The sequence below is a fragment of the Cydia splendana genome, chromosome 15, assembly GCF_910591565.1.
Source record: "Cydia splendana chromosome 15, ilCydSple1.2, whole genome shotgun sequence".
Taxonomy (NCBI): Eukaryota; Metazoa; Arthropoda; class Insecta; order Lepidoptera; family Tortricidae; genus Cydia; species Cydia splendana.
In genome coordinates, this window is record NC_085974.1 from 9,434,644 (window position 1) to 9,461,672 (window position 27,029).

The 27,029-nt window shown below is 35.5% G+C and overlaps 2 protein-coding genes across 2 annotated transcripts; both read left to right on the forward strand.

The window, feature by feature from the left end:
• The first annotated feature begins 999 nt into the window (after positions 1–999).
• On the forward strand, positions 1,000–27,018 carry LOC134797331 (uncharacterized). The gene is made up of 10 exons (XM_063769553.1): positions 1,000–1,114; positions 4,304–4,437; positions 5,419–6,198; positions 6,282–6,403; positions 6,525–7,920; positions 23,789–23,912; positions 24,379–24,482; positions 24,636–25,442; positions 25,563–25,711; positions 26,062–27,018. The coding sequence occupies exons 1-10, from the start codon at positions 1,015–1,017 to the stop codon at positions 26,903–26,905; spliced, it is 4,560 nt and encodes a 1,519-aa protein (XP_063625623.1). The 5' UTR covers positions 1,000–1,014; the 3' UTR covers positions 26,906–27,018.
• On the forward strand, positions 18,045–21,983 carry LOC134797558 (troponin C). Its single transcript, XM_063769845.1, has 5 exons — positions 18,045–18,199; positions 18,428–18,599; positions 20,629–20,731; positions 20,971–21,119; positions 21,700–21,983. Exons 1-5 carry the CDS (start codon positions 18,197–18,199, stop codon positions 21,726–21,728), a joined length of 456 nt encoding a protein of 151 aa, XP_063625915.1. The 5' UTR covers positions 18,045–18,196; the 3' UTR covers positions 21,729–21,983.
• Positions 27,019–27,029: the final 11 nt, after the last annotated feature.

Here is a 27,029-nt window from a genome sequence, read left to right on the forward strand (position 1 = left end):
CTGGCTTGCGGATTGCTACACCGAGTAAGGCGCTGTACGTATCGCGCCTGCATTACACCGCCACGGCTGCTGAAGTAGTGGAGTATGTACACCAGAAGACCGGATACACGCTGAGGGTATTCCAGCTTCGATCGCGCCACTACGTGCACTTCAACTCTTTTGTGGTGCGCGTGCCGCGACCGCTGCAGGGAACCATCGAGTGCGTCGACTTCTGGCCGAAAGGTGTCGTGTTTCGGAGGTTCCGGGGCAAACTGCCGAATCCGACACAAGAGCAGCCGATGCAACGGAGCCACGCCGTTTTGTCGACTAAATAGTGTTTAGTTTTAAGTTTATAAAATACATATGTATGTTAGTCTGTAAGGTATTTGTAATATGGGCCTTGTTGCCTGAATTAAATTTCTAAATAAAAAATAAAAAAAAAATAAAAATATATATGACAAACATGTAAGCTTTATTGGCTTTATATATTAATTACTTAAGCTTCAACAATATTGCTTACAAATTCCATTACCTACGTATTCCTGAGGCCTAAACTTAAAGACTGGCATAACTCAGCTCGTTATAATCCGTCACCATTGGAAAGCATACCAAAACTTTTTAAGATATAATTGGAAGAGGTTTTCAATAGGACCCCATCTTTTTAACGTATTTTTTGTTGACCGAAAGTAGACTTATAAGGCCTAATAATTGTCACTTGATCAGATATAATGAGAAGAAATGTATGAACAAAATTAACGGGCAAAAGGGTTTTTAGTAGAACGGTAGGTACCTACGCTTTTATTGAGAGCCTTAAGTGATAAACTTGTTATTCCCATAATATTAATTATTATTACGCAAATAACTGAATTATTAACCAATTACGATTCCAATGTTGCAATAGTTAACTAACCTCATATCACAAACAACTCGTCCATTCAACTATTCAATTATCTCCAAATTGAGTCTATGAACTTTTAGAAATAACCCTATAAATATTGAGGAGCAGCTTCAAAAATTAACAGTGTTCTAGTGAAAATGAAGGAGTTGACAGTAATATTAGTTACGGCATTAGCCGCGGGAAGTTTAGGGTTCCTTATAAAGGTTCCGGATATACGACAACCAACAACAAGGATAAGTAAGTTTAATATATTGTACCTATTATTTTCATATTTATAGACAATGCAGTAGAGACTGTTTGTATGTTTTTGATTGTGCGAATAAATACCTATCCTAAATGATCTAGCGGTTTAGTTACTGTTTTCTGTAGAGGGCTATTGATGTTATCTTACATATATTTTAACTCCATATATTTATCGTTATCGAGTACCATTGCACAATAATATATTTTGGAAGTTACAGTTTTTAACTTAAGAGTTAAAACGGAACAGTCTTAAATCAGTTACTGCTGGGGTTTTTATTTTCAGGAAAAAATATATACTCATACTCATACTCATACTCATATTTTATTGATAATATAAATTACAGGTCAGGCTTACATGACTAAACTACATTAAAGGTAGATTTATAAATAAGTATACAAGATTCATACATTTGAGAAAAAAAAAGGAGAATTAAGTAAACTAAAAAGTCAATTATTGTGACATTATTTAACTGCTATTGTTATTTATGTATGTCTTTCCCATCACGGAACAATGGTGTTCCGGACCTTTGGGAGGCGTGCGCGGAGCCGAAGCCAACACGTAGAGGCCCTTTTGACACTTTAATGAAATGTAAGGGGTACACCGAGCGGAGGCTGCCCTTGCCCGTGTCATGGGACGCACGCAGAGGCAGCACCCGCCAGGGTGTAAGGACTATTGAGAGTTGATGGAATCTAAAATGAACTAGGTTATTGGGTGAAAGCGATGGACTAAGAACTGAGCTATGGGGTAAAAAACCGGACGCCTGCCTAATAAAACGGTATGCAATTTTATTTCCGGCAGACGGTGACTCGCCCTCACAAGATGGACCCCCACAAAAAGCGACATCTAGGATGGCTCAAGGGCAACACCGGTGTGAGCGGCTCAGGGGTGTCGAGAGGTGTGCGCCGCTTTCTACCCAGTGGCTGTTAACAGCCACTGTGCCAACTCGCGTCTTATGCATATTTCACTTCCACCCCTGGAGCTTATTGCTCTAACGACTCCACTCTGGCCGGCCGGCTAAGGCAAGCCAGAGGCAGAGAATCCTGTCCCACCCACCCTCCTTGCGGGTAACAGAACTCTCCAGGAGCACTCGGGTACGTGAGGTCGCTAATCCCCAACAGCTCGCCACAAGCTGCCCTGCGTTGACTGATTGCACTGGTAAAACCAGCGGGCGATGGGGTCGTCACATCCCTACGTCATACATTTGAGAAAAAAAAAGGAGAATTAAGTAAACTAAAAAGTCAATTATTGTGACATTATTTAACTGCTATTGTTATTTTATTATTAACATTATTTGGTATTCATTATAAATATTTTGAGGTCAAATATTCCTCGACACTATAAAACGGCCGCTCAATCAGCCAATTTTTGAGTCTAGCCTTGAAACTCATCAGACTAGGCGCATCAGTTATGGATACTGGTAGGTTATTGTATACAGCGGGGCCCATAACATGTATAGATTTAGCCGTTTTGGCTAGACTACGTGGCACTGCCGCTAATTTGTGTCCATAGCGAGTTACACGGTCGCTATTTTCACCCCGTCTGGGATATTTATCCAGGTTCTCCCGTGTGTATACGGCTGTCTGGAGTATTAGGAGACCCGGCATTGTGACGATACCCAAGGCGGTGAAGTGTGGCTTAGCCGACTCATGCCATGGTACTCGAGCCATAGATCTTACGGCTCGTTTTTGAAGCCGGAAAACACGCTGCCAGTCGGCCGCGCGTCCCCATAGCTCAAGCCCATATTGTACTATGGACTGTATGCTGGCATAGTAGCAGCTGCGGACTGCCTGCCGCGGAAGAACAGTAGTCAGCCTACCCAAGGCAAAACAAGCTCTTCCCATTTTTCCGCAGATGGATTCAATGTGGTTCTCCCACGTTAGGGTTTGGTCAATATGAAAACCCAAGAAAGAAGTAGTACTGACCTGACCAATAACACCACTGGCGAGTTCCACATGCAGCGGGCGACGCCTGCGTCCGGACAAATCGAACTGGATGAATTGGGTTTTGGTTAAGTTTAAAATGAGACCGTTATGTTTAAACCAGTTCGATAATTGCCCGGCAACCGTGTTTAACTTCAACTCCAGTTGGTCAATGGTTGGAGCGGTTACGATAGCAGCAACGTCGTCCGCATACATGTAAACCTCGCCCTCACTTACCGCCATGGGCAAGTCATTGAGAAGGACCGAGAAAGCCACATTTGACAGAGATGATCCCTGGGGGACGCCGATGGCGGTCGAGAGCCCATGTGAGTTCAGACTACCTCTTTGACCAGTTACGTATTGCGTCCGGTCGCGCATGAAGTCCGACATCAGGTCTTGCGCAGGTCCTCGAACACCATAGTGGTAGAGCTTCGAACATAGTAAGTTGTGGTCAACTACGTCAAAAGCTTTCGAGAGGTCGCAGAAAAGGACTGCGACCTCGAGCTTTCGTTCACGCGCTTATATATTATGTTACTTAAATTAATCAGGGCAAAACACTGGTTATTGGTATAACTTCACGTCTGTCTGCATATAGGTACATTCAGCAAAATTATTAGCTGCGAACCTTGCGTTAAGAATTTAAATATGTATAGGCAAAAGCATAAGTATACTTATACAAAATCTTAACTCATGGCTACTTAAAAGTGCTTAATTAGCTATTAATTTGGGTAAAATTAGAATTTACGTCATATATGTATGTGAGGCTTATCTCTGTCGTACAGTCAGCATCAAATAGATAGTGACGGCCAACGTAACCAAATATATCGTGACACGCCTTTGTTACCATAGAAATAAGAACGAGTGCCGATATGTTTAGCCACCTTGGCTGTCACTATCTATGTCCACTGACTGTACTTCTGAACTACTCTCTTCTTAGTGATATAAGATTGATAGTATAAGCTGTAGTAGCTTTTATAATAATTATAATATGTGACGTCCCACGGGTAAAGGTACCTTATAGCGGTTGGCGCTTACGCTATTATTAACGCCGCTCCAAAATTACTGCGGCGCTATGCTACGTAAGCGCCAGCCGCCATAAGGTACCTTTTGCCGTGGAGCGTCACATATATTCTAGTAAAATAATAGCCGCGACATATCGGTACTCTGTATTTCGCTAAGATCCCCACGTCACAGGCTAAGCCTAGTGTGAGGACCACTCTTTGAATTTGATAACATTTTAAAGTGTAATAAAATTGTTTACAGGTTCTATGGGATGGATTCATATGCAAAAGTTATTACTGCCATTATTTGACAATGTCTGTGAAGAAAGCACCGACCCAGCCATAGTTCGCTTGGCTCAAGAGGTTACTTTAGACTCAATAGCTGATAAATATACGGTAAGCATAAATAGGTATCGTTTATACTAACATACGTTTTAATTATATTCAGTTTTCGATAAACAACTATTGAAATGGAGACCGTTAGCATACCAACATTTGCTTGATCGTACATAATTATTTTGTTTATTAATACAGTACCTAATTGATATCACGCAATAAAAAAGACATCCAATTTTCAATGATTGAATGATCAGTATTGAGTCAATACAGGGGCTATTCATAAATTACGTGATTTCAAATTAGGGGGGGGGGGGGTCTGGACATCGGATGATAAAATAAATAAATATTGGGGACATCTTACACAGATCAACCTAGCCCCAAACTAAGCAAAGCTTGTACTATGGGTGCTAGGCGACGATATACATACTTATATAGATAAATACATACTTATATACATAGAAAACACCCATGACTCAGGAACAAATACTAGTGTTCATCACACAAATAAATGCCCTTACTGGGATTCGAACCCAGGACCATCGGCTTCGCAGGCAGGGTCACTACCCACTAGGCCAGACCGGTCGTCAAATGGTAGCATGACGTAGGAGGAAACGGGGTCATTTGAAGCATGATTTTTGGATGATTTTAGGGGGGGGGAGTCAAAAATCGTCAAAAATCGATGATGTAATTTATGGACAGCCCCTGAGTAGGTACTAAGAAAGAGGTCCCGGGATCGAATCCTGGTCAGAGCATTTAATTGTGTGTTTTCACACATGTTTGTTCCTGATTTAAGGATGTTTTATATGTAAATAAGTACCTACATATTTAAATATTTTACCTATATCGTCGCCTCAAACTCACAACACAGGCCTTACTGAGCTTACTGTGAGACTAGGTCGATGTGTAAAATGGTCCTATAAAAAAAAAGACTGGGCTCAAAAATATTACTCTCTATGGAGCATTTCAGTATAGTCTCAAACAATTCGTATATTGAATTAGTTTAAAACAGTGAAAAATATAGTGTACATTGTTTTTCAGGATCCTGAAATGGTCAATAATCTGAAAAAACTTTATGCTGTTAACGGCCAGCTGCAGAAAGGTGTAATATTTACAGAACTGAATCAAGATCACATGTATGAGTTCCAGTTACTTTACGATGTTCTGTATAACGCTCAAACTTTCGACACTTTTTATAAGACAGCGGCCTGGGCCCGCCAAAACGTGAACTGTGGACTCTTTGTAAATGCTATATACTTAGCAATTTTGAAAAGACGTGACACAGAAAAAATAACAGTTCCTGCTCCATATGAATTGTTGCCACACTACTTTATCCGTCAAGATATTATTATCAAAGCGTCATCTCTATTGGCTGGTGGAGATGTAGCAGTTACAGAGGGCATTGTTAATGAAGGCAACTCGTATATATTAGATGCTAATTATACATGTAACATTGATGCTAGTGGTGAATCTAAACTAGCGTATTTCCACGAAGATGTAGGATTGAATACATATTATTTCTTGAAAAAGCTTCAATACGCTCCTTGGTTTAACACTGAAGATGTGAATAGTAATGATGCAGAGTACTTGTACCATTTCCTGAAACAATTAAACGCTCGTTATAATTTAGAGCGGTATTCAAATGGACTGACACTACTAGAAAAGTTTGATTGGACAACAAGCAATGTCGATTCTTATGATCCGATGCTTGTGTTTTCTGATGGACAAGGATTTACCCCGAGACTCAGTGGTTTGGACATTACAGGCCTAAATACATTACAAAACATCGAAGACAACATAATGAAAATTATTCCAACGCTGGTAAAAGACTATAAAGAGATTTTGCAATACATATTTCTACATTTTAATTCTGAAAGAGTTCTTACTTACGCCTCTTCTTTTAGGTTCAAAATGGATATACTAAATCACAAATTATCAGCAACCTGATGAACCTTCTGATGACCAATGTAGAAAACTACGAATTGGATGCTCGCAGATTCTTTGCAGGTGTTGCGACCGAAAATAGGTAGTTACCTAAAGTAACTGTAGTTACTTATATAATTAATTAATTCACAAAACCATAATAGATTCCAGTGTCTTAAACTTGAAACGTTGTATTTTATTTACGATACTTTATTTATTTAAAGGTGTCGATCTGTGTTGGCGCACTATATGACGTCACTGCGGGACCCAGTATCTTGGAAGATAAATAAAAAAATTGTGGATATGGTAGATGAAGCTCTTAAGTCCCTTCCTGGGTACACAAGGAATGCGTTATACTTCCCTGGAGTACAAGTTGTAAATGTAGAAGTCAAGAAACTTGCAACAATGTTTGAACCATTCAAATTTGAGGTAACAGATGCCTTGAGAATATCGACAGATCGTCCAATGTTCGACGTCAATGTAGTTGAAAGCAGATTGAATCATAAACCATTTACTCTTAAATTCAACATCTCGTCATTAGTGAGTCAGAAAGGATTAGTCAAGATTTATTTGGGACCAAAAATTTTACCCGGTGAATTTGCTATGAAGAAAGATTTATACATGTTGCTGGATAACTTTGAATGTAATTTAAAGATTGGAAGTAACATGATATCTCGTACATCTAATGCAATCGAGAGAACGTCTGAAGATTTTGTTTCGCTTAAAGTCCTTCACAAATTAGTAGAAGACGCAGAATTTGGATTAGATGTTCAACCATTAAACTCTCTTGAGAATTTATCCGGTTTCCCATCACGTCTAGTACTTCCGAAAGGTACTCCAGAAGGTCTACCAATGCAATTACTTGTCTTTGTAGCACCCTTTATAAAAGTAACAGCTGCAGGAATAAACGTTATGCCAAAAACAGAATATAATTCTGCAACCTTATCTCCTGGGTATCCATTTGACTTAGACTTTGATGATAAACAATTCTTTTCATTACCAAATGTGTTAGTAAAAGATATCATTATAACACACAAAGATAGTCGTGGAGCAAACAAAGGTGAATATGACGGGTCAAATAAATGGGGTGGAAGTGATAAAACAAATAGTTATGGTCCAAAAAGAGAACCCTATGATTATAATTTAAAAAAGACTCAATATGGTAAATCCCAAGATTATGAAGCGAAAAAAGATGACCATGCCACTATTGTTCCAAAAGTAAATGATGAAGTTATTACTGATAATATTCAAGTACCAAAGGATTATGAAGTTGATGGGCAAAGTAACCTTGACACAGAAATAGAAGACAGTTCATATTTTTCAGACAAGGAACCTTATGCTCTACGTTTAATGAATAGTCCATACGAAAAGTATGACTACGAGGCAAGGAAACAAAAGTATAATTACGAAGAAAAAAGAAACAAGTATAATACTCGTAATGAAGCCAGAAGAACCAAGTACTATAACAAATATGTAATTGAAAACAAAACTCCAAAACCAGAAAATGATAAGTTGGGAGACAAAATCAACATAAACGATGATGAACTATATAATATTGACGATATAAAATTGCATTCAAAAACGACCTTTGGTAATAACATAGAAGACACGGACGAGAAGGTTATACCCATAAATGAAGCTGCTTCTACACCTGAGTTTTTAGCCCCTGCCATTGCGATACTCCAGCGCGATGATTATATCTATGAGTAAAATAGAATAGAAAAAAAAATATTTTTATAGGTCACAATATTGTTTTACTGTTTTATTGTTGTCTTAAGTTTTTTTAATAAAATACATTTTTATTTTTATTTTGGTATTTATTAAAGGTAAATCTATATCTACTCTTCGTGATCGTATACGATTTAAAAATATTTGTAAGATTTTCTGTGACAATGTGTTTGTCAAGTTTTACTAGTCATACATATGTATGCATAGTTGATTGTTTATATGTAAGGCATTATTTAATAGTTATTTGTTTTACAAGGGGGCAAAGCTGTTGTTTAACCGCTCGTGCCTTTTTGATACACTAGCAAGCGAAAGAATCCAAAATTAAACCACGAGCGTAGCGAGTGGTTCGAAAAATTGAATCTTGAGCGTTGCGAGGGTTTCAAAGCACGAGGGTTAAACAAAATTTGCCCCCGAGTGAAACACAAAATTTTTCACCACACCAAACCGAAGCAAATATTAAATGTAAAATATCAAACAAAATCAAATCCAAATGCATGTTATTAAATTTTTATCATCCAAAATCATCATTTAAAAGTCAATTCAACCAGCAAACATAAGAAAACAACTCAAAATTTGTATTTGATTACTTTGCCTCACGTGTGAATAAAACGCAATTTTGCTATCAGTTTTTGAAGTGCAAAGTAAGCCTTTCCGAGCTGGTGCGGTGAAAAAATAGTATCTTCATAGTAGTAGCGTCCCTTTGAAAATAGACAACAATTATTCTTAGATATACTTTTACCTGACACAAAAAAAAACTTCATAAAATGATATATTTCTGATTCATGAATTATAAAAACAGGTCAAGTGTGACAGACCCATATTCCTTAAATAATTCGATACAAGTGGCACCAACTGAGACTACAGTTTTAACAACATATAAAACACGGATCATTGTAGACTGCTGAGCCAGTGCCTTTTCTGTGCCACAACACATGGCTTCATAAAGTAAAAGTTTTTTAGCAATTAAGTTGTTTTCCGTGTTCTTATCCTGTACTTTTCAATGCCAATATGTATGTTGTGGGTATGAATAAAGAAATTATCTATCTACCTACTCTATCTAGACGATCAATGGTAATTACCATATAGACTTTCATTCATCCGCTTAAATAAACACAAGTCGTCGTTAATGTATATTATTGCTATTTTACACAGTATTCTGTCATTATATTTGGAAATGATCCAAGTATTCTTCAACGCCGATTCGCTTTCCCTATTTTCATCTCTGAAAATTTAAAAACCATCGCTCACTAGAGTGACACAAGCTCACATACAAATAGAAATACATTTACAGTCGATTACAAGGTTTCGGAAAAGAAGTAAAATATTTTTGACGTGTTATTATGATAAGTTATTTGGAAGTCTCTGTGAAGTTGTCTTAAAACGACATAAATATTTTCATTTCGTAAGCCGTCTTCAAAGGAAAAAGGAAAATTATTATGAAAACAATAAATAAAATTGCCCGAGCTTTTCTTTATACAGATACAGACAGATATACTTAATGTTATGCCTTGTTTAAAAGAATATAAAGGCCGGCACACACCGGTTGCATCATGCAGCAATGCCACAGAATAAATAATAGTACTAGGTACAGAAGACTCACTCTCTAACAAAACGCGTCTGTTACGATCAGGCCAGATATGGCCGCTAGGTGGCGACAGCGCCACCAAAATTGGTGTGGAACGGATGTACTTTTAGCTACCTGTTGCAAAGCGACGAAATCGCGGAGTGACCCACGCCTGGCAATGCAAAAGCATTTATCTGAAAACATAAAAACAAGTTTCATTTATTTATTTACAGTACTTTCAAATTCGCTACCTACTAATTTAATTATATGTTTCATGTTGGAGGATATGACCTACTTACATAATATTAGGTCATTACCTATGAAATTGGCGTTTTGTTCGGAGAATTTCAACGAAACACGAATTTCCATACAATTAATTTTGCGGATATTTTTTTGATGGCTAATTCAAACCAAACAAAATTTTTCCAGTAATTTTTGACACCTTTAAGGTATGTTTTCAATATCTCCATTTCTTGAAAATTGGTACCATTAGAAAAATATAAGTAATTTTAATACTCGAACCGACAGCACATGAAAAGACCTATTTTCAAGGCTTAATTCTGAACACTTAACAATAAAAAATAACAATTAATTGTATGTAAAATCGTTGTTTATTGAGTGCACTGTAGTTTTATTGTAATTGTGTATGTACTTTTGTAAAAAAAAAAAACTAGGATCAGACTTATATCTATGAACAAAAACGCCAATTTCATAGGTAAGGACCTAATATATTCGTCGTTGGGCTTTCCAAATCTGATATGTGCGAGGTTTCAATCAAATGAATTAATACCTTATGTGTTTCGTTGCTAGGTACCTATTTGTCAATCAAAAATCGAACACATATCAGATTTGGAAAGCGCAACGACGTATTTAGATTTTCGCTGACAAAGCTCTATTTTGCACAAAACTAATATTTAGGCCGAATTAACGAAATATAATATAATATTGGTATAAAATATTGCGCTTATTAATTGAGCGTTGAATCAAGTTGAGAGTACTTTATGTGCAAATTGATAGAAAAAATAAGAAATGTAAGTAGGTATAGTAAGTAATTAAAGAAATAATAAAAGATTATAACAACATTTTTTTTTATTTTCTTTTGTTCGAGGACGAACGCTTGATTAGGTAGCTAAACATAAAAAAATGTTAGTAAATCATTTTATTTCACGTGTACTACTATCGTAATAAATTATAATGTATGAAAGGTTATTATTATAATAAAACTTTGGTTATAATTTTCACGTGTCAAATTGTATTCAAAACATAGTTCGCTGTTTGGATTCTATGGTTTATTACTCGGTAGGTATATAAATCATCGTTAAATTTACCTAGCAGATGCCAAAATGCTATGCAACAAAATCCGAGCAATGCAATAATCTCTAGCACGCCTTTGCAAGGTAATTATTATTGTTCTAATAAATGCCTCTGTTCTCCTTGCACCATTTTTATATGTCTCTGTTTGGCCCGATGGTTGACTGGTAGAGAATGCCATTAGGCATTAAGTCCACCATCTGTACATTATTTTTATGTTTTGTGCATTCAAGTTTAAATAAATAAATAATTATGGCATATTAGTTTTCATATTTGACCGTTAATTTTAGTTCAATGATTAGCATATCTCCGCAGCCGTTGTATTACATCTGGCGTCTAGATATCACCATTGAATTCTGCAAGGAAAATAGTCTGTTCCGTGCCAAAATGAAGTTATATTTCCACTCCATTGACACCGATGATTCAGGGTCCAGTACCGATGTTGTGGGCATCTAACGTTGCTTTTGGCTATGATAGCCAATTATTTTTGGTCAGGGAATGCTAAATCACAGTAAATTGCTCACACGTCAGTTACGGATCGACTAGCAAATTAATGAGAACCCGTTAGTGTCTGAGACTGCGGAATTGCTAACGGGTTATAAGCTAAACGGGATTACTTCAATGAGCCGACTTAAAATGTACGAAAGGATATTTTAAAAACAATATGAGCACAATACAGTGCTTCCATAAATAATGTCATTATCAATAAATATACGAAATATATAGAGAGAGTCAGGTAAGCTTGACCGAATTCCTTTACAAATCCATGTCATCAATTCGTGTAACGTGTGCCGGCGACACGAGATCGTCGATCGCAAATAGGAACGCTGAAGTGCCGACAAGCGGAAACGTAGGAAGCTTAAACAGCGTCAGTTTGCAGTGTTTGAGATAGTAGCCAATGAAAATAGACAATTGTAGTGATTGAATGATCCCACAACTAGGTATGCGAGTTCATTCGGGAAGAGCCAAACGGCTTTGCCAGATTTCAGTTTAATTTGCCAGTATTTTTTCAGAGACAATTAATTAATTTTATTGCCGATTATAAGATTTTTTTAAATTGTTCTATTAGAAACATAAACTGTTCTCGTGCACATTTACAATGTTTCTAATTGAGACAAATGTTTGTACTAGATTATATACCTACTGTTTAAATTAGAAAATTATTATGTAAAAAGATTACTTACCATTTATTTATTTTTGTAAAAAGTCTTATTATGATAGGTTCGTTAGTAGTATCTTCATAGCGCGATCCCGGACTTTCGTTAGGTTTGATAGCTCACTAAAGGAGCAGACTGTAGAAATTAACTGCGGTTTGACCTTCCGATGTAGAAAGTCTATAAGGCCTTATTGGGATTAGTCCAATTTCGCGATATTTTCATTTACCGAAAGCGACTGGTAAATATGAAATGATACTTCATACCTAAACTCAAAAATTTTAATCATTTAAATATACATAAAACTAGATATCACATCGTTAGCGCATAATTACCATCCGGTCATCAAATCAAACGCTGACCCAATTCTATTTCCGCGTCACACTGACGAATTCAGACTGGTATAGTTTTTCTCGTTGTGGTATTCGGTGGAGAATACAAAAATTATAGTCGATCCCCGACATTCTATATCTGCGCCGTCTCGCCGTATAACCCGTTTCACGGGCCAGTGGTGGCCAATCGATGACGCATTCACTCACCATTGTGTGGATTTCGAATGCTGACTGAAAATGTTCATTAAGCACTAGTTACATGCACAAAAATACAATTTTATAACAACCCTTAATAGAAAATTATTGAGGGTTACTAATAAATGCTGTATCACGAGTAGTCTGAAAATTCAAATAGAGTCAGAGTCCTATCTAACTTGGGCTTTAAAGCTTAGGTACTTACCTAATAAAGCTAATTGCAAGTACGCATCTATTATTTTGGCTTTGTCGGCACTAGATAAATATTAGTATTTACTTTGCTGCAATTTGTAAAATAATATTTTACCTCAAATACGTTTGAACAAAAAACCTATTTTAGGTATTATTGCCGTAGGATTCGAATATTTGACTAGACAGTAGTATGAAGATAGTTTTATTAAAATTATTTTCTACATAATTACAACCATATAGGTATAATTACATCAATTTCCAATCAATTTATTGTACTTTTCATTTTATATTAAAAATCATAACAAAAATTATGTCAATTTAAATCTCCTCCTTTTGTTGTAAGTACTATTTTTTTATTGAGCATTGTTTTCGTAGACGAAATGATTTATGATTATAATTAATTTAAATTTTGAATTAGTTTAATATTTTTTATTTTGATTCGTTTCTAATAAGTATAACTTGACATGCTTTATGTACTACATAATTGCAGGAAACATACAGCAAAGGTTTCAAATGTCTGTAAAATCCCTTCCATAGCCCGCGGCGGCGCGCACGTAATATTTTCATTGAGCTTGTTTTGTATCGCCACTCGCATCAAAGGAATTTCCTAACTAAGGAAACGAAACGTTCGAATATATTAGCGCTACGTATCGCTTCTGGAATGCTTTAGAGTTGGCATGGACGTTCGTATCTGTTACGATCAAGGACTGGGCGGTTTACGCGTGGAATGATTGTGTGTTGATTCAGTAAACATCACACTTCAGTTTACCTGGCAGAATATAACTAAATTTGAATTCGTCAAGTAGGAATTAAAGATTTCGCTTACAGCTTTGTTTTGTTATTTATGTAGTTTATTTTAGAATTAAATTCTTTCAGGCGTCTTTTCTGGTTAGTTAAACAAGTAGTTCATACAACATACCTACATATGTATAGTATGGTACAACATATGTGCACAACATATGATGTACCTACTCCCTACTTCTAGAAACCAGAAAGTCGAGCAAGTGCTCTTTCCTTGGAAGTTACATATAAATAAGTAACTATATTATATATCTTGCAATAACTATTCCCACAAGGCTAGAAATTGGCCACTAGTTACGCCTTTACGAGTTTGCAAATTGATAAAGTTTAATTAATGAAGTTTTTCTTAAATTAAGTAGCGAAAGGCGTTTTAGAAAATAATGATATGTTATAAAAAATACATATTCCACCTTTCACTCAGTAACGTGCTTCCGTTAATATTGGGTGCTTTTATAAATAAAAAAATATAAAAAAATACGGTTCAGGCGGAGTATGTCACTTTCTTAGGACGTCACATTCTGAGGACGTCACATTCTGAGTTCGTCACTTTCTGAGTACGTCACTTTATGAGAACGCCACTTTCTGAGAACGTCACTTTCTGAGGTCGTCACTTTCTGAGTACGTCACTTTCTGAGTACGTCACTTTTTGAGGACGTCACTTTCTGAGAACGCCACTTTCTGAGTACGTCACTTTTTGAGGACGTCACTTTCTGAGAACGCCACTTTCTGAGGACGTCACTTTCTGAGTACGTCACGTTTTTTAGCATAGGTACGATATCATCATCATCATCATGTTTCCAAGCAGATGAAGTCGCGGGTCGAAGCTAGCGCAACATATTATCTACAGTCCGTTAACTCTCAGAATGACCTTCGGATTTTAGAAAGATACTTACATCGGGTATCGGCGGTAACACGCGAAGGTGATACTGCTGTTCTGCTTTCTTACTCACTCGCAAAAAGTTAGGGATACCTATTGTCTCAATGTAAAACAAGCCCTAATTTAATGACGTTATGCTTAATATATGGTTGATGACTATATTGCGATTTGACTTTTTGTCATAATCTATATAAAATAGAATCAGAATTTGAAAGCAGAACGTCACACCGTCATTTACTACTTCTGGCTGAAATTATACACAGTCACATATTTTTTTGTAGGTGCGTATATTTTTTATAGTTTGTGTTTTTTTATTTTATCTCTAGTTTTAATTAAAATTTACTTTATTATAAAAAAATAAATTAAAACAAAAATTTTAAATTTAATTTGTATTAATTATACAGTACTTAAAAGTCACATATTTTAATATGAATTTAAATATTTACCTACTAGTTATGGTGGTATTAACTATACTCTATACAGGGTGGTACAAACCTCGATGTACAAAATTTTTAAGTGAAATCTTCTTTAGCGGCACTTTGCACTTTTTGTGATGGGGAAAAAATGTTAAACTCTCGACAGGTCACGTGACCGTAAGATTCGTAAGACGTAAGACGGACACGTGACCTGATCGAAAACCTGTTACAATGTCATTGAGTTTTCACTTCTGACGGCACTCCCGGAGTGCAACCCGTTGTTTTTTTTTAGATTCTTCACTACGTGGGCTATCAGATTACTAATTTGGGAACTTTCCACCTCGATTCCTTTGACCTTATTGTCACTTTTTTACCTTTAAAAAAACTTAGGGACTAGCAGTTTCTAAAATAACCAAAAGTCGTTGAATCGTCGTAAAATCTAAACTTGACCTGCTTGAACGTAAAACTTTGACTTTTCTCTTTTTTTTCCAACTCGTAGCCAAGTGAGGATGCTGATTTTTTTAGCAACTGCGTCGTTTGTAAAGGATTATGTTACAAAAAGAAACATTCAAAAAAGTTCAATAAGTAGTTTTTTTAAATAAATTAATTGGTTCGCCCCGGAATTTCTTAACAAAAGTTAAAAGTTCAAAAATTCATAACTCGAAAACTACGAAAAACCGGCTAACATACATATTCTATAATTGAATTGAGGAAGCTAAAAAAAAATTTTGGACTTCGTGGTATAGACCACCCTGTGTAGTTTGAGTGTTGGATTGCAAGTTGCAACTAAATCAGTACGACGCTGTCATTTTCTATTACGCGAATACGTCCGATTTTACCCGAAAAACGAAGTTCATTCTGAGACGTAACGGACTGTAAGTGGTCAAACAAATTTGTCATTAAATAAGAACAATAAAAACTACACTCATCCTTTTCTTTTGGGTGCGAGTACTAGTGTAAGACAAAGATAGTATGTTTATCTCTGTCTATGTTTGAAATGAGACAGTCCTTTGACAAACTATATAACCTTTTTGTAGTTTCGGATTTTAAATAGAAAAAAAATCAGCGATGTCAAATCGGCGACATGATAGATTTTTATTGTCAGGCTAAAAGTACAATGGAATATTAATTTAAAAATTCATCGTGTAACCTATATAGGAAGAAAACAAATAAATTACATTAAATATATGCAGAACATGAGAACTATGAGAGTATGGATCACTCCATACGCAGAAGTGATTGATGGCTGAACATATATTTTGAAATTCGCCAACGATATGAAGAAAAAATCCTTTGACGCCTATTCTCCACAGGTGACACGAGAAGAAATATTGTCTGAAACAAAACTGCAAGAGCTGATTTTTATACGCAGATATCCAAAATTTACACTATCACCAGAAAAAAAGACGTGAGTTTATGGAGACATGACAGAAGACGCGGTATGCTGAAGAATATGTTGTCACGAAAGGACCGGCAGTCCGTTTAAATGTAAATATGTGGGAATGACCTTCTACTGGTGTCAGCGAGCTTGCCGTGATACCTTCACCAGCTAATCACAGCGGCGAATGATAAAATTATGGTTCCTACTGTGCGAAACATTTATGTGTATTGAATACCCATAAATGGCCTAACTCCAATCTGTGGCTAAATGTTTTGGTGCTTGTAGTTTCTAAGTATTCTGAATTAAATAATGATTTAAACATAATTAGATTGTTTTTTATTATTTATTGCTCTATTTTCACTTTATTGCACGAATCATAGGACGTTTTGCCAAATGGAATTCTCTACCAGTCAGGCGTAAGGCAAACAGAGATTGGTATTGGCAGGTATGTAGGATATAAAATCGACCGTATGTCGAACAGCTAATCTGGTTGCTGGCAGTATACATTTTTCGTGCAGGTATATTATACTGTTAAATCGTACCTATGCTAAAAAACGCGACGTACTCAGAAAGTGACGTTTTCAGAAAGTGGCGTTCTCAGAAAGTGACGTCCTCAGAAAGTGACGTACTCAGAAAGTGGCGTTCTCAGAAAGTGACGTACTCAGAAAGTGACGAACTCAGAAAGTGACGTCCTCAGAAAGTGGCGTTCTCAGAAAGTGACGTACTCAGAAAGTGACGAACTCAGAATGTGACGTCCTCAGAAAGTGGCGTTCTCAGAAAGTGACGTACTCAGAAAGTGACGAACTCAGAATGTGACGTCCTCAGAATGTGACGTCCTAAGAAAGTGACATACTCCGCCTGAACCAAAAATACAGTTATAAAGCTCGTAACTAATGACCTGTTTAAAATATGGTATAACAAACGCAGTCAATATAAAGCCAAGTTTTTTTCTTTCGATTACCTATACGATTCGATTGGTTGTATTGATTGTACTTATATCTTATTATTTGGTAAATCAAGTTTTAAATACCTACCTTTTGATTTCTTTTCCCCAGTTTCATGAAATCACTGCTATTAGTATAAGGCCCCAACGTAACCACGAGTGTTCTGTTATTGGCAAAATGGCTGCATGTTAATTATTTTGTTTATAAAATTATTATCTTAACAATCTACCATAGCCATTATAACCATGCAAAGCCTATTACTTATGGACAATAAGGGAAGGGATTTAATACAATCTACTCGTATCATCGAAATACAGACTGTATTTCTTACAGGATACTTTACAAGACTTTATAAGATATTTCTTCTTCAGGTAGGTCTTTGAATATAAATAATAATAAACTTCCATGACTACAAACACATTTAAGAAAACATTACCCTAGATTCTATCTATCTAAAAATGAAAACCTTTATCCATACTAATTTTTGAATAACCAAATCAAAAAATTGAATATTATCATTTCACGGTTAACCTTATGATCTTTTCATCCCATGCAACATTAAATAGTTAATGAAGTGAACCTAAAACTCAGTAAGTAGTTAAACTTAAAGAAACCATGATTAAAGATGCTGCAGAATATTATTAACCAGCTCTAACGACTTAAACTTACTTCAAATTTGGAAATACCTACCATTTTCCCCTTACAGAACTCTGTGTATCTACTCTGTGAAACTTACTCAAGTTTGTACGCTATAGGGAAATATAAAGTTGTTTTCATACATCTCAGCGTAAATTTACACTGCAACGAGTCAATAAACACGTCATAATCCCGCGTTCGATAGAGACAGAAGCAAATTAGTTTTTCACTTATTTTCGTATTCCAGAGTTTCTACGTTTGAGGATTTTCTATAAATAGGGGTGCCATGCGGGCGAGAAATCCAGTGTAACAACACTCGCACTCGGATTCGGTTCTTGTTACATAAAGCTACCAACCCTACTGCCATGGTGAGGACGCATTTTGATACGCTTTTAGTGATGTGAAGTTAGTGATGTGATTGAAAGTTGTGTCAAGTGTACAATTGCGCTGGGACTGCGATTGTTTTACCAATACACCACAAAAGGCTGTCCTTTTTTCAAAATAATACTATTTCCTTTAATATAGTATTCCTCAATAGGTACAATGTCTTCTCTTTCTTAATCTTCTTCTCTTCTTAACTTTACCTTCTTCGATAGGACACCGACGACGATCAGAAGATGGCGATGCTTCGCAAAGCCTTCCAGATGTTCGACACCACCAAGTCTGGCTACATCGACTGCCTCAAGATCTCCACCATCCTGAACACCATGGGTCAGCTGTTCGATGACTCTGAACTGCAGGCTCTCATTGGAGAGAATGATCCAGAAAGTAAGTTAGCCCGACAATAGAGCCTTTCACTACATTATCTCTTACCTAACGAGATTATTTTACTACTTTAAAAAAATATATATGTACCTAAAAGCCGAGTTTTGGCCTAAAGGAGCCCACCGATTACCAGTTCGCCGGACGATATCAGAATATCAGTTGTCCGGAGCTGTCAAGTTTTGCGTTTAACTGACAGGCTGATATGGTCCGGCGAACTGGTAATCAGTGAGCCCCTTAACATTGAAAACCCAGATACTTTATCGAATATTATGAAGTATTCATATTAGTGAAAAAAAGCGTTAGGTACTTAAGCGACACTGTAAATGCACAGTCATTATAAATAAACTACTTATTAATCTTAAAAGAGTTAGTAAAATAATCAATTTTCGTTTTTTTTTTGGAACAAATCGATTTGATCTGCTCCGTCAGACTGGAACAGTTTTTTTTATGATAAGAAGCTTCAGTGCATCTTTAATTAACTAAGTGTTAGTTCAGTGATTACCTACAGGATACAAGACAAAGACACGTTAAACTTTTCAATGAAATAATACTCGTATTTTATAATACCCAATAATGTTTATTAACATTTTTCAATTTTATGTGTGTAACTGCATAAGTTTTTTAATTTTTATATTACAATAGTTACAATACAAATATTCTATAATGCCCACCAATATAAAAAGAACATGACATACAATTTAAGCATATAAATTAAACTATAGTAGACATCAGGCAACAACAGGCTGCAGCAGGCAACAGGGAATAATTTGAAATCTAATTTGGCTTTACAAAACAAATAAAATGGTATTAGTATGATGAACTTGTCCACATTATTTATATTTCTGTTTTTTTTCTGGGTAATCTATTAATTTTATGGCTTAAAATAGTTCTAAATCAATATTGCGCATTAAATCTTATACAAATGAATTGGTTTACTTCGTATAACTGGCATCCATACAGTATAAATATATAAGGAATAAGGAAGCTACATATTTTAAGCTTAACAAATACCTGTACCGTTTTGTGCGTCTACCATGGGTGTTGTAAAAATTTGGTAACAGACCTTTAAAAATTTCACCAAAGAGTGACACAGGTGACATAAACCTGAACTCTATTTTAATAAAAGATATTTAGTTTGATAGGGAAGTTACAAACATTTAAAAACATGTTTATATATATATATATATATATTAAGTATATATATATATTAAGTATTTTAGTTAATTTTAAATACGTACCTAAAGCACTTTCTTTGACGAACCGACAAGTACTTATTTCTGTGAATTAATTAAAATATCAAGAAATATCTAAATAACTTTAAACAAATAATCCATACGCGATGTGATACGTTACTACGCATGACATGCTTTTACCATGTAATGAAGCATCATGTTTCTTTAAAAATCGCGTATTCTCAATTTTAATTTACATGACACCCGAAATTATAACGTGCTCTATTCTTTTATTTATAAATATCCATGTCTTTTTCAATAATTTTCAAAGTTTAAAATTCGACCACATTCGTGATAAGTATAACGGCCAGTATTTTTAGAAGGCGAACGCAACGCTTCCTAAGCACGTGTAGCGTTGACGGTCGCACCTCTGCGCCACGAAATATTTTTACTCGTCGCCTCAACTCAACTGACGATGCTATTTCCGGATGACTCCTCAAGATCTCCGTTCCTTTGGTCGCCTCGGTTTACTTTTTACACTGGAATCGTTAAGTGATGAAAGGAATTTATATTTGGCAGTAGTAATTAAAGTCGAACTACAAATAAACTTGGCGCTTAAAAATGTTATGAAACGTTTAAATGTTTAGTTTAATATTTTACTGATGTTAACGAAAATTCGTTCACATTTATATGTAACGTTATTGTAATATCACGATAAAATACAGGATAGTTAGAGTTCAGATTAACAATATTGTTAAATTTAACAAGCCATCTCTATGCAAAGGACACAATTTTGCAATCTAGTTGTTGGAATATTAGTGAGCTTAAAAAGAAGCTCACGATGTATTGTTTTTTTCCAGACTCTGGCAAAATCAACTTTGATGGCTTCTGCAACATCGCATCTCACTTCTTGGAGGAGGAAGATGCCGAAGCTATGCAACAGGAACTGAAGGAAGCCTTCAGGTAGATAAACAAATAAACAAACATTAATATTTTTTGCAAAGACTTTGTACAAAATATTGCTCATAATGTCCTCTAATTACTCGTAACTCTGAAAATTACGAGTTCAACCTCGTATTCTGTTTTTGTATTGTATAAATATTTAAACACGTAATAAAACAAGCAAGCTCTAGTTACATCCAGTAATATCCTACCAATCCCTTTGAAATACTTTTAACATTTGAATTTTATGTCATTTCCAGATTGTACGATCGCGAAGGCAACGGCTACATCACCACGTCCACGCTCAAGGAGATCCTGGCCGCCCTCGATGACAAGCTGAGCAACTCCGACCTCGACGGCATCATCGCTGAGATCGACACTGACGGCTCCGGAACCGTCGACTTCGATGGTACGTAATTGTAATACCGTAGTAGCCGTAAACCAAAGTGACGACCGAGGTCATATGACCTATCACTATTTCTCTCAACGTACATACGACCACGCGAGTGTGAATGAGAAGTTTTACGACCCTAGTCGTCAGTTTAGTTTGCGGATAGTATACATTTATGATGTACTAACAGCAACGCTCTTGACTGATCATCGGTGGACCTTATGGCTTTGCAATAAGGATCATGAATTGACAGTTAACAGTGTTGTCAATGGTAAGTATACACATATCCCACCGCCAACGATAAGCGACAAGCGTGTTTATTAATGGACTAAGGCGATTGATAGATGCTCTCTTGTCGCGGGTTCTATTAATAAAGCCAAAAAAAGGTATCTTCTTAAGGCACCACTTGATGGGGTATTATGTTAAATTGATATTGAATAAAGAAAAGTCAAATAATCCCTGTAGTTCTTTAAGACATAATGAATGGTAATAGGCATTGTTAGTTGTTGTTAACTAGACAACAACGTCACCGAGCTTAGTTTGTTCTCCGATTTAGATCGACTACTTTTAATAATTACAGTTTTTTTTTCCTTTTCAGAATTCATGGAGATGATGACTGGCGACTAGGCGTATCAGCAATATTCCCATAGTATTATTACATTTAGTAACTATTTATACATTACTTAGAAGTTATATAGACTTCGATATTAGTACAAAACTTACTAATGCGGTATTAGCATGGTTCGTGACAAAAACAACTTTACATCATCTATCTTATAGATAGTGCGTTTTATTAGACAGTCTACATTGAGTAGGCCAAGGATCAGAGGGCGTTCTAAAGAATTATTTCCGGAATAATTTATATGATATGTTCTTTCAGTTCTCAAGAGACATTATATTTATAATATTTATGGTTATACTTATACACCTTGATTACAAGAGGAAACTATTTAAGTTATTAACATCTAAATAAATGCCTTTGTTAATAATTTTGTTTATTTATTTATTTATTAGATAAAACACTGAACTGTCAATTAGGTACCTACTGTGAGTGTGAACTATTAGTACACACGGATACCTATATGTTTGGTATGGTTTAACATAAACATACACATATATTTATGTATAATTTCTACTCAATGTAACTTCTATTTTTTCCTAACATCAAGTAGCAAATAATTAATGAATCTTTAAAGTAACCAACATTCATATAAGATGGTGCACAAGAAAATACTACCAGACATATTATAGTTTTCACTTAAAGGAGACATTTTGCACGCAGTCATGTTTAAAAGCCAAGAATTAGGCTCCAAAGCAGTAACAATAAGAGACCAATTTTCTATATAAGTTCAAATATAAATCCTCTATAAATAATATTATTGTGCACGTATTTCTACAACATAATCTGCTTTGCTTGACGCGTTTCCGGCTTGTCGACTCCCATTCATTCATCGCAATTTAAGTATAAATTTAGCATTCAACAGCCAGTTCAGGTGTTATATTGGTTATATAAGTGCCTAGTCTAAAACTTCCACTCCCCACGTGATTGGTGTTTGAAAGTGAGGAATTGTCCCTTGTTCGACTAAAATTAGCCATCTTCCCACCGCTACAATTGGTCAATTTTCCAATTGCATTTAGTTTCCTGAGATGCGCGTACAGTTGGGGGCGTGAATGATTATTTTGTATTCTCACCTGTCCTGTATATCCAACAAAATTAAAAAAAATACATTTAGAAATATGTAAATTCCTTCTCTTAGAATCATCGTTGTATCTTAAGTAGGTATTTCATATAATACCTAATTAGGCCTATACTAATATAATTTTATATAATACCTAATACCCGTATTAGGTATTATATGAAACTATACGGATTAAACACTGATTTAAACTTTCACGATTATTAAACATTATCAAACTACACAACGAGACTTAATCGCGTATTTAAGTTTTAAGATTTACCTCCGACGTTTCGAGGACGGCGTTGTCCCCGTGGTCTCGGAGAAGACTGGCTCAAGTTGACATCAACATCTTCTAGGTAGGTAGGTATACGGGTTTCAAACGTACATTTGCAAAAAAAAAATTGCCGATTTTATGATGCATGTATGTAGTTGAATTCCTGTAGTTTGAATATTTTATTTTATCGTCACTAAATAATAGCAACGCGTTCATTAGACTTGATACAAAGTTGGCTAGCCTTTATTTGAAACAATCTAGTATTGTCCTTGGAAAATTAGTAGCCCGGCTAGCTTACAAATTGTTTTAACGAGACGACACTGGATGATTACCTTACTTATATGTCTTAACTGTCTCACTTATAGTAATAAGTCACATAATAATGGACACTAGAAATTACATGTTAAATACACATTCATTTGTATTCCATAATTTTTATCATTTTATTTAGACAATAACAAAAATGATCAAATTTTCAGTAAGGATATCCACAACGCAGCCTTCGTCAGGTGGCCACAAATGCAAATCCGCAACATGCTTCGTCCAAAACAAATCCATTCGTCCATAATATTTCCATGTACTATCAAATTTCTAGACGGTTACATAACAAACTTTTCACGTGGACTGTACAAAATTATGCCTATTAAAATGACCGCAAGTATCTCAATTGGATCAGCAGAAAGAGTTACGTGGTTCCAGCTACATATAGTCCCTGTCTCTATCGAAGTGCTTAGTTGGGCTCAATGGTCCGCCGTGAATTCAATCAAAGAGGGAAAATGTTTCTCTGGATTCTATTTCTCGTGACTACCACTGCGTCTGCTCCGGCGGAAGAGTATCGAGCTATAGTCAACGAAGGAGGTATGCTATTATAAAATATCGATTTCTATACTACAGCCAACTTTTTTTTAATTAGCCTATAAGAGTGTCCTACTGTTGGGGAATAGCCTTCCCTATTTCTCCCCTATTTCAGCGTTGCAGCAGTGGGAGATGGGCAAGTCACACTCAATCTCCTGGATAAAATATGCTTGAGAATGCAGCAAGCCCTTGCCATTGAGAAATGCATGTTATCAAAAAAATTAACACCTGTCGTGAGAGTCTCATAGAACGCTGCAACTACGTTATTAACATATTTTAAAATACAAAAATAAACAAAAAAAAAATTATAACCCGAAGTGTTTGTTGACAAGTCATTGACATCAGTTAAGTAAATGACATTAACTTATTTAGTATGTGTAGTACGTACAACTAGGACAGACTAGCTAAAAACTCCTTTGTGTCTACGTAAACAATTCGATATCCAAATAAAGACAATGTCCATTTACAGAATTCGCTGATGATTCTTCAGTTATGAAGATCGTGCCTTCGGGCTTTTCGCCTCAGAAGAATGATTATTTTATTAAACCTGCATTGGCTGAAGTTGTAAATAAGGTGAGCTTTATAAGTAATGTTTTGACATTCAGATCGATGGTATAATGTACAAATTGAGCCGTTTTGATTGCCCTTAAAAATGTATACCAGATAAAAATGTATGTACGCGTTTTATGTATTAGATAAAATATTATTATTTCATCTCATTTACAGGATAAATCAAGCTACAAGCGTATGCTCGAGATTTTAAAAAAAGGTCATACAAAACTTGGATTGACCTTCAATATTTATGATGATAACATGAGAGAGGCTACTATTGCATTGTATCGCCTGTTGCTGGATGTAGATGATGACAAGTTTGACGATATTGAACGGTGGGCCAGAGTTAACATCAATAAAGACATGTTTGACTACGCTTGGCGATTAGCATCTCTCTATGGCAACAAATTTAAGAAAGAAGAAATGTTACCTCCATTTATTAAGAAACCTAACCATTTTGTTAACAGTGAAGCAATGTGGAAAGCAATGCACTTAAAACTAGGCAATGGCATATTTAACGAGGAAGATGCCAAACTTAACCAATACTATAGAACTGATGATGTAGTATCGATTAATACTAACTATTCCGGTTGGAACTTGCCGCAAAATGGTTGTGATCGAGAAATAAATTACTTCAAGGAAGATATTGCTCTTAATAGCTATTATTACGGAGTGCATTTATTGCATCCATTTTGGATGAGCAACGATGAATTAGATTTGCTGAACCCACGCCATGCTGAACATTATTATTTTACACACAAACAACTGATGGCACGTTACCAACTTGAAAAGGAGCACCTCAACAAGGACTATAATGAAACGTGCGATATTAACTTAAATAGTTACAATTCCTACCTCATACATGACTATGGCCTACCATTCCCAATTAAATCATCTATTAAGGAATGGAATGAGGGAAGAGCTCGTCTGAAATCGATTGACATTGCGATAAGAGAATGCATTTCTCGAGGACTATTGGTGGTAGGTTTTTACGTACTTATGTTCAAAAACAGAAATCATTTATATTTTCCTTTTGACATTATGTCGTTATAAAAGAAACCTTGTAAAGTAATAGTTCCAATGCAATCTTTATCTTCACAGGATAGTAATGGTACAACCGTTCCCATGGCGGGAGAGTACAACATAGATCTACTATCCAAACTGGTTCGTGCTAATCTAGATAGCCTCAAATCTGTAAAGATCATTAGATCGATTTATGGCTATGGCGGCAATGGATACCCCATCGACTGGTAAGTTTTTACATAAATAATATATGTTTATAATTTTATGCTAGATTTATTTACTTTAATTATTATTCCCAAAAACATTATATTGCTCTTTAGTGGTTTTATGGAAATTAGCTTCCATTTTAATTAAAATGCCTAATAGTCATAATATTTTAGATTCAGTTTCACGAACTTTAGTGTGCTGCTGCTGAGTTTAATCAACAATTAAACTTTCTATATCATATCTATACCTACTTAATTTTAGCAAATGTAACTGGGATTAAATAGATGTTTAAATAGTGCAACCGGTTTGTCTTTAAAATATTTCGACAGTAAATTTATCTTAGTATAGTTAACTTATCTTTATTTTTCAGGTATAACCCAGCCCCTTCAGTGATGCACTTCCCGCACACCTCACTGAGAGACCACACGTACTGGCATCTTATTAAAAGCATGTTGGAATATTTCACGGAATACAGAAAAACGGTAGACAATTTGGACTTAGCTCAATACCAGAACAAAAACTTAGCTATAATTGATAATCGTTTCACAAACATCACAACATACTTCGATTACTACAAATTTAGTTTAAATAAGGGATTAGGAGGTGGCAATTTACAATCACCCTTAGTAATTACAGCGAGGCAAAGGAGATTGAATCATTTGCCATTCATGCTCAACTTTACGCTTGACGCAACAATCGAATCGGAGGTTATTGTCCGGCTTTTCCTCGGCCCTCTGTGTAACGCTAAAGATTGCTGGCAAATTTATGACAGATTTTTTGAATTAGACGCTTATAAAACACAAGTTAAACAAGGACTCAATACTTTAAGTTGGTCATCTGACTCGTCTGATAGATTTTCTTCTGATGAATATTATAATATGGAAGCATCAGACAAGAAAACTAATAAGTTTAACCTATTCAAACTTCCTAAAAATCTTGTAATACCTAAAGGGTTAAAAGAAGGACTCAATTTAACTCTTTTCATTATGGTAACACAAACAGAAAAGTCTTCGTTTGATGAAATGGCGCCTATTACCAATTATTATAACCAAGTTTTAAATGAAGTTGATAAGAAGCCTTTAGGATTCCCGTTCCATAGACAACTAACAGTCCAAGATGAATGTTTTGAAAACTGTAAGTTTTATAATATATCGATTTATCACAAAGCCCGTCCAGTTGATTCTAGTGGTTACTTTTCATCACATTTATATTAAATACATAGCTTAAAACAATATGTTGGATGAAATTAGCAAAAGAAAATAAAATTGTGGGAATCGGGTTGATTCGGATGCTGAACATGTGACACAATTTTACCCGTTGCCATTATGTAAATTACAT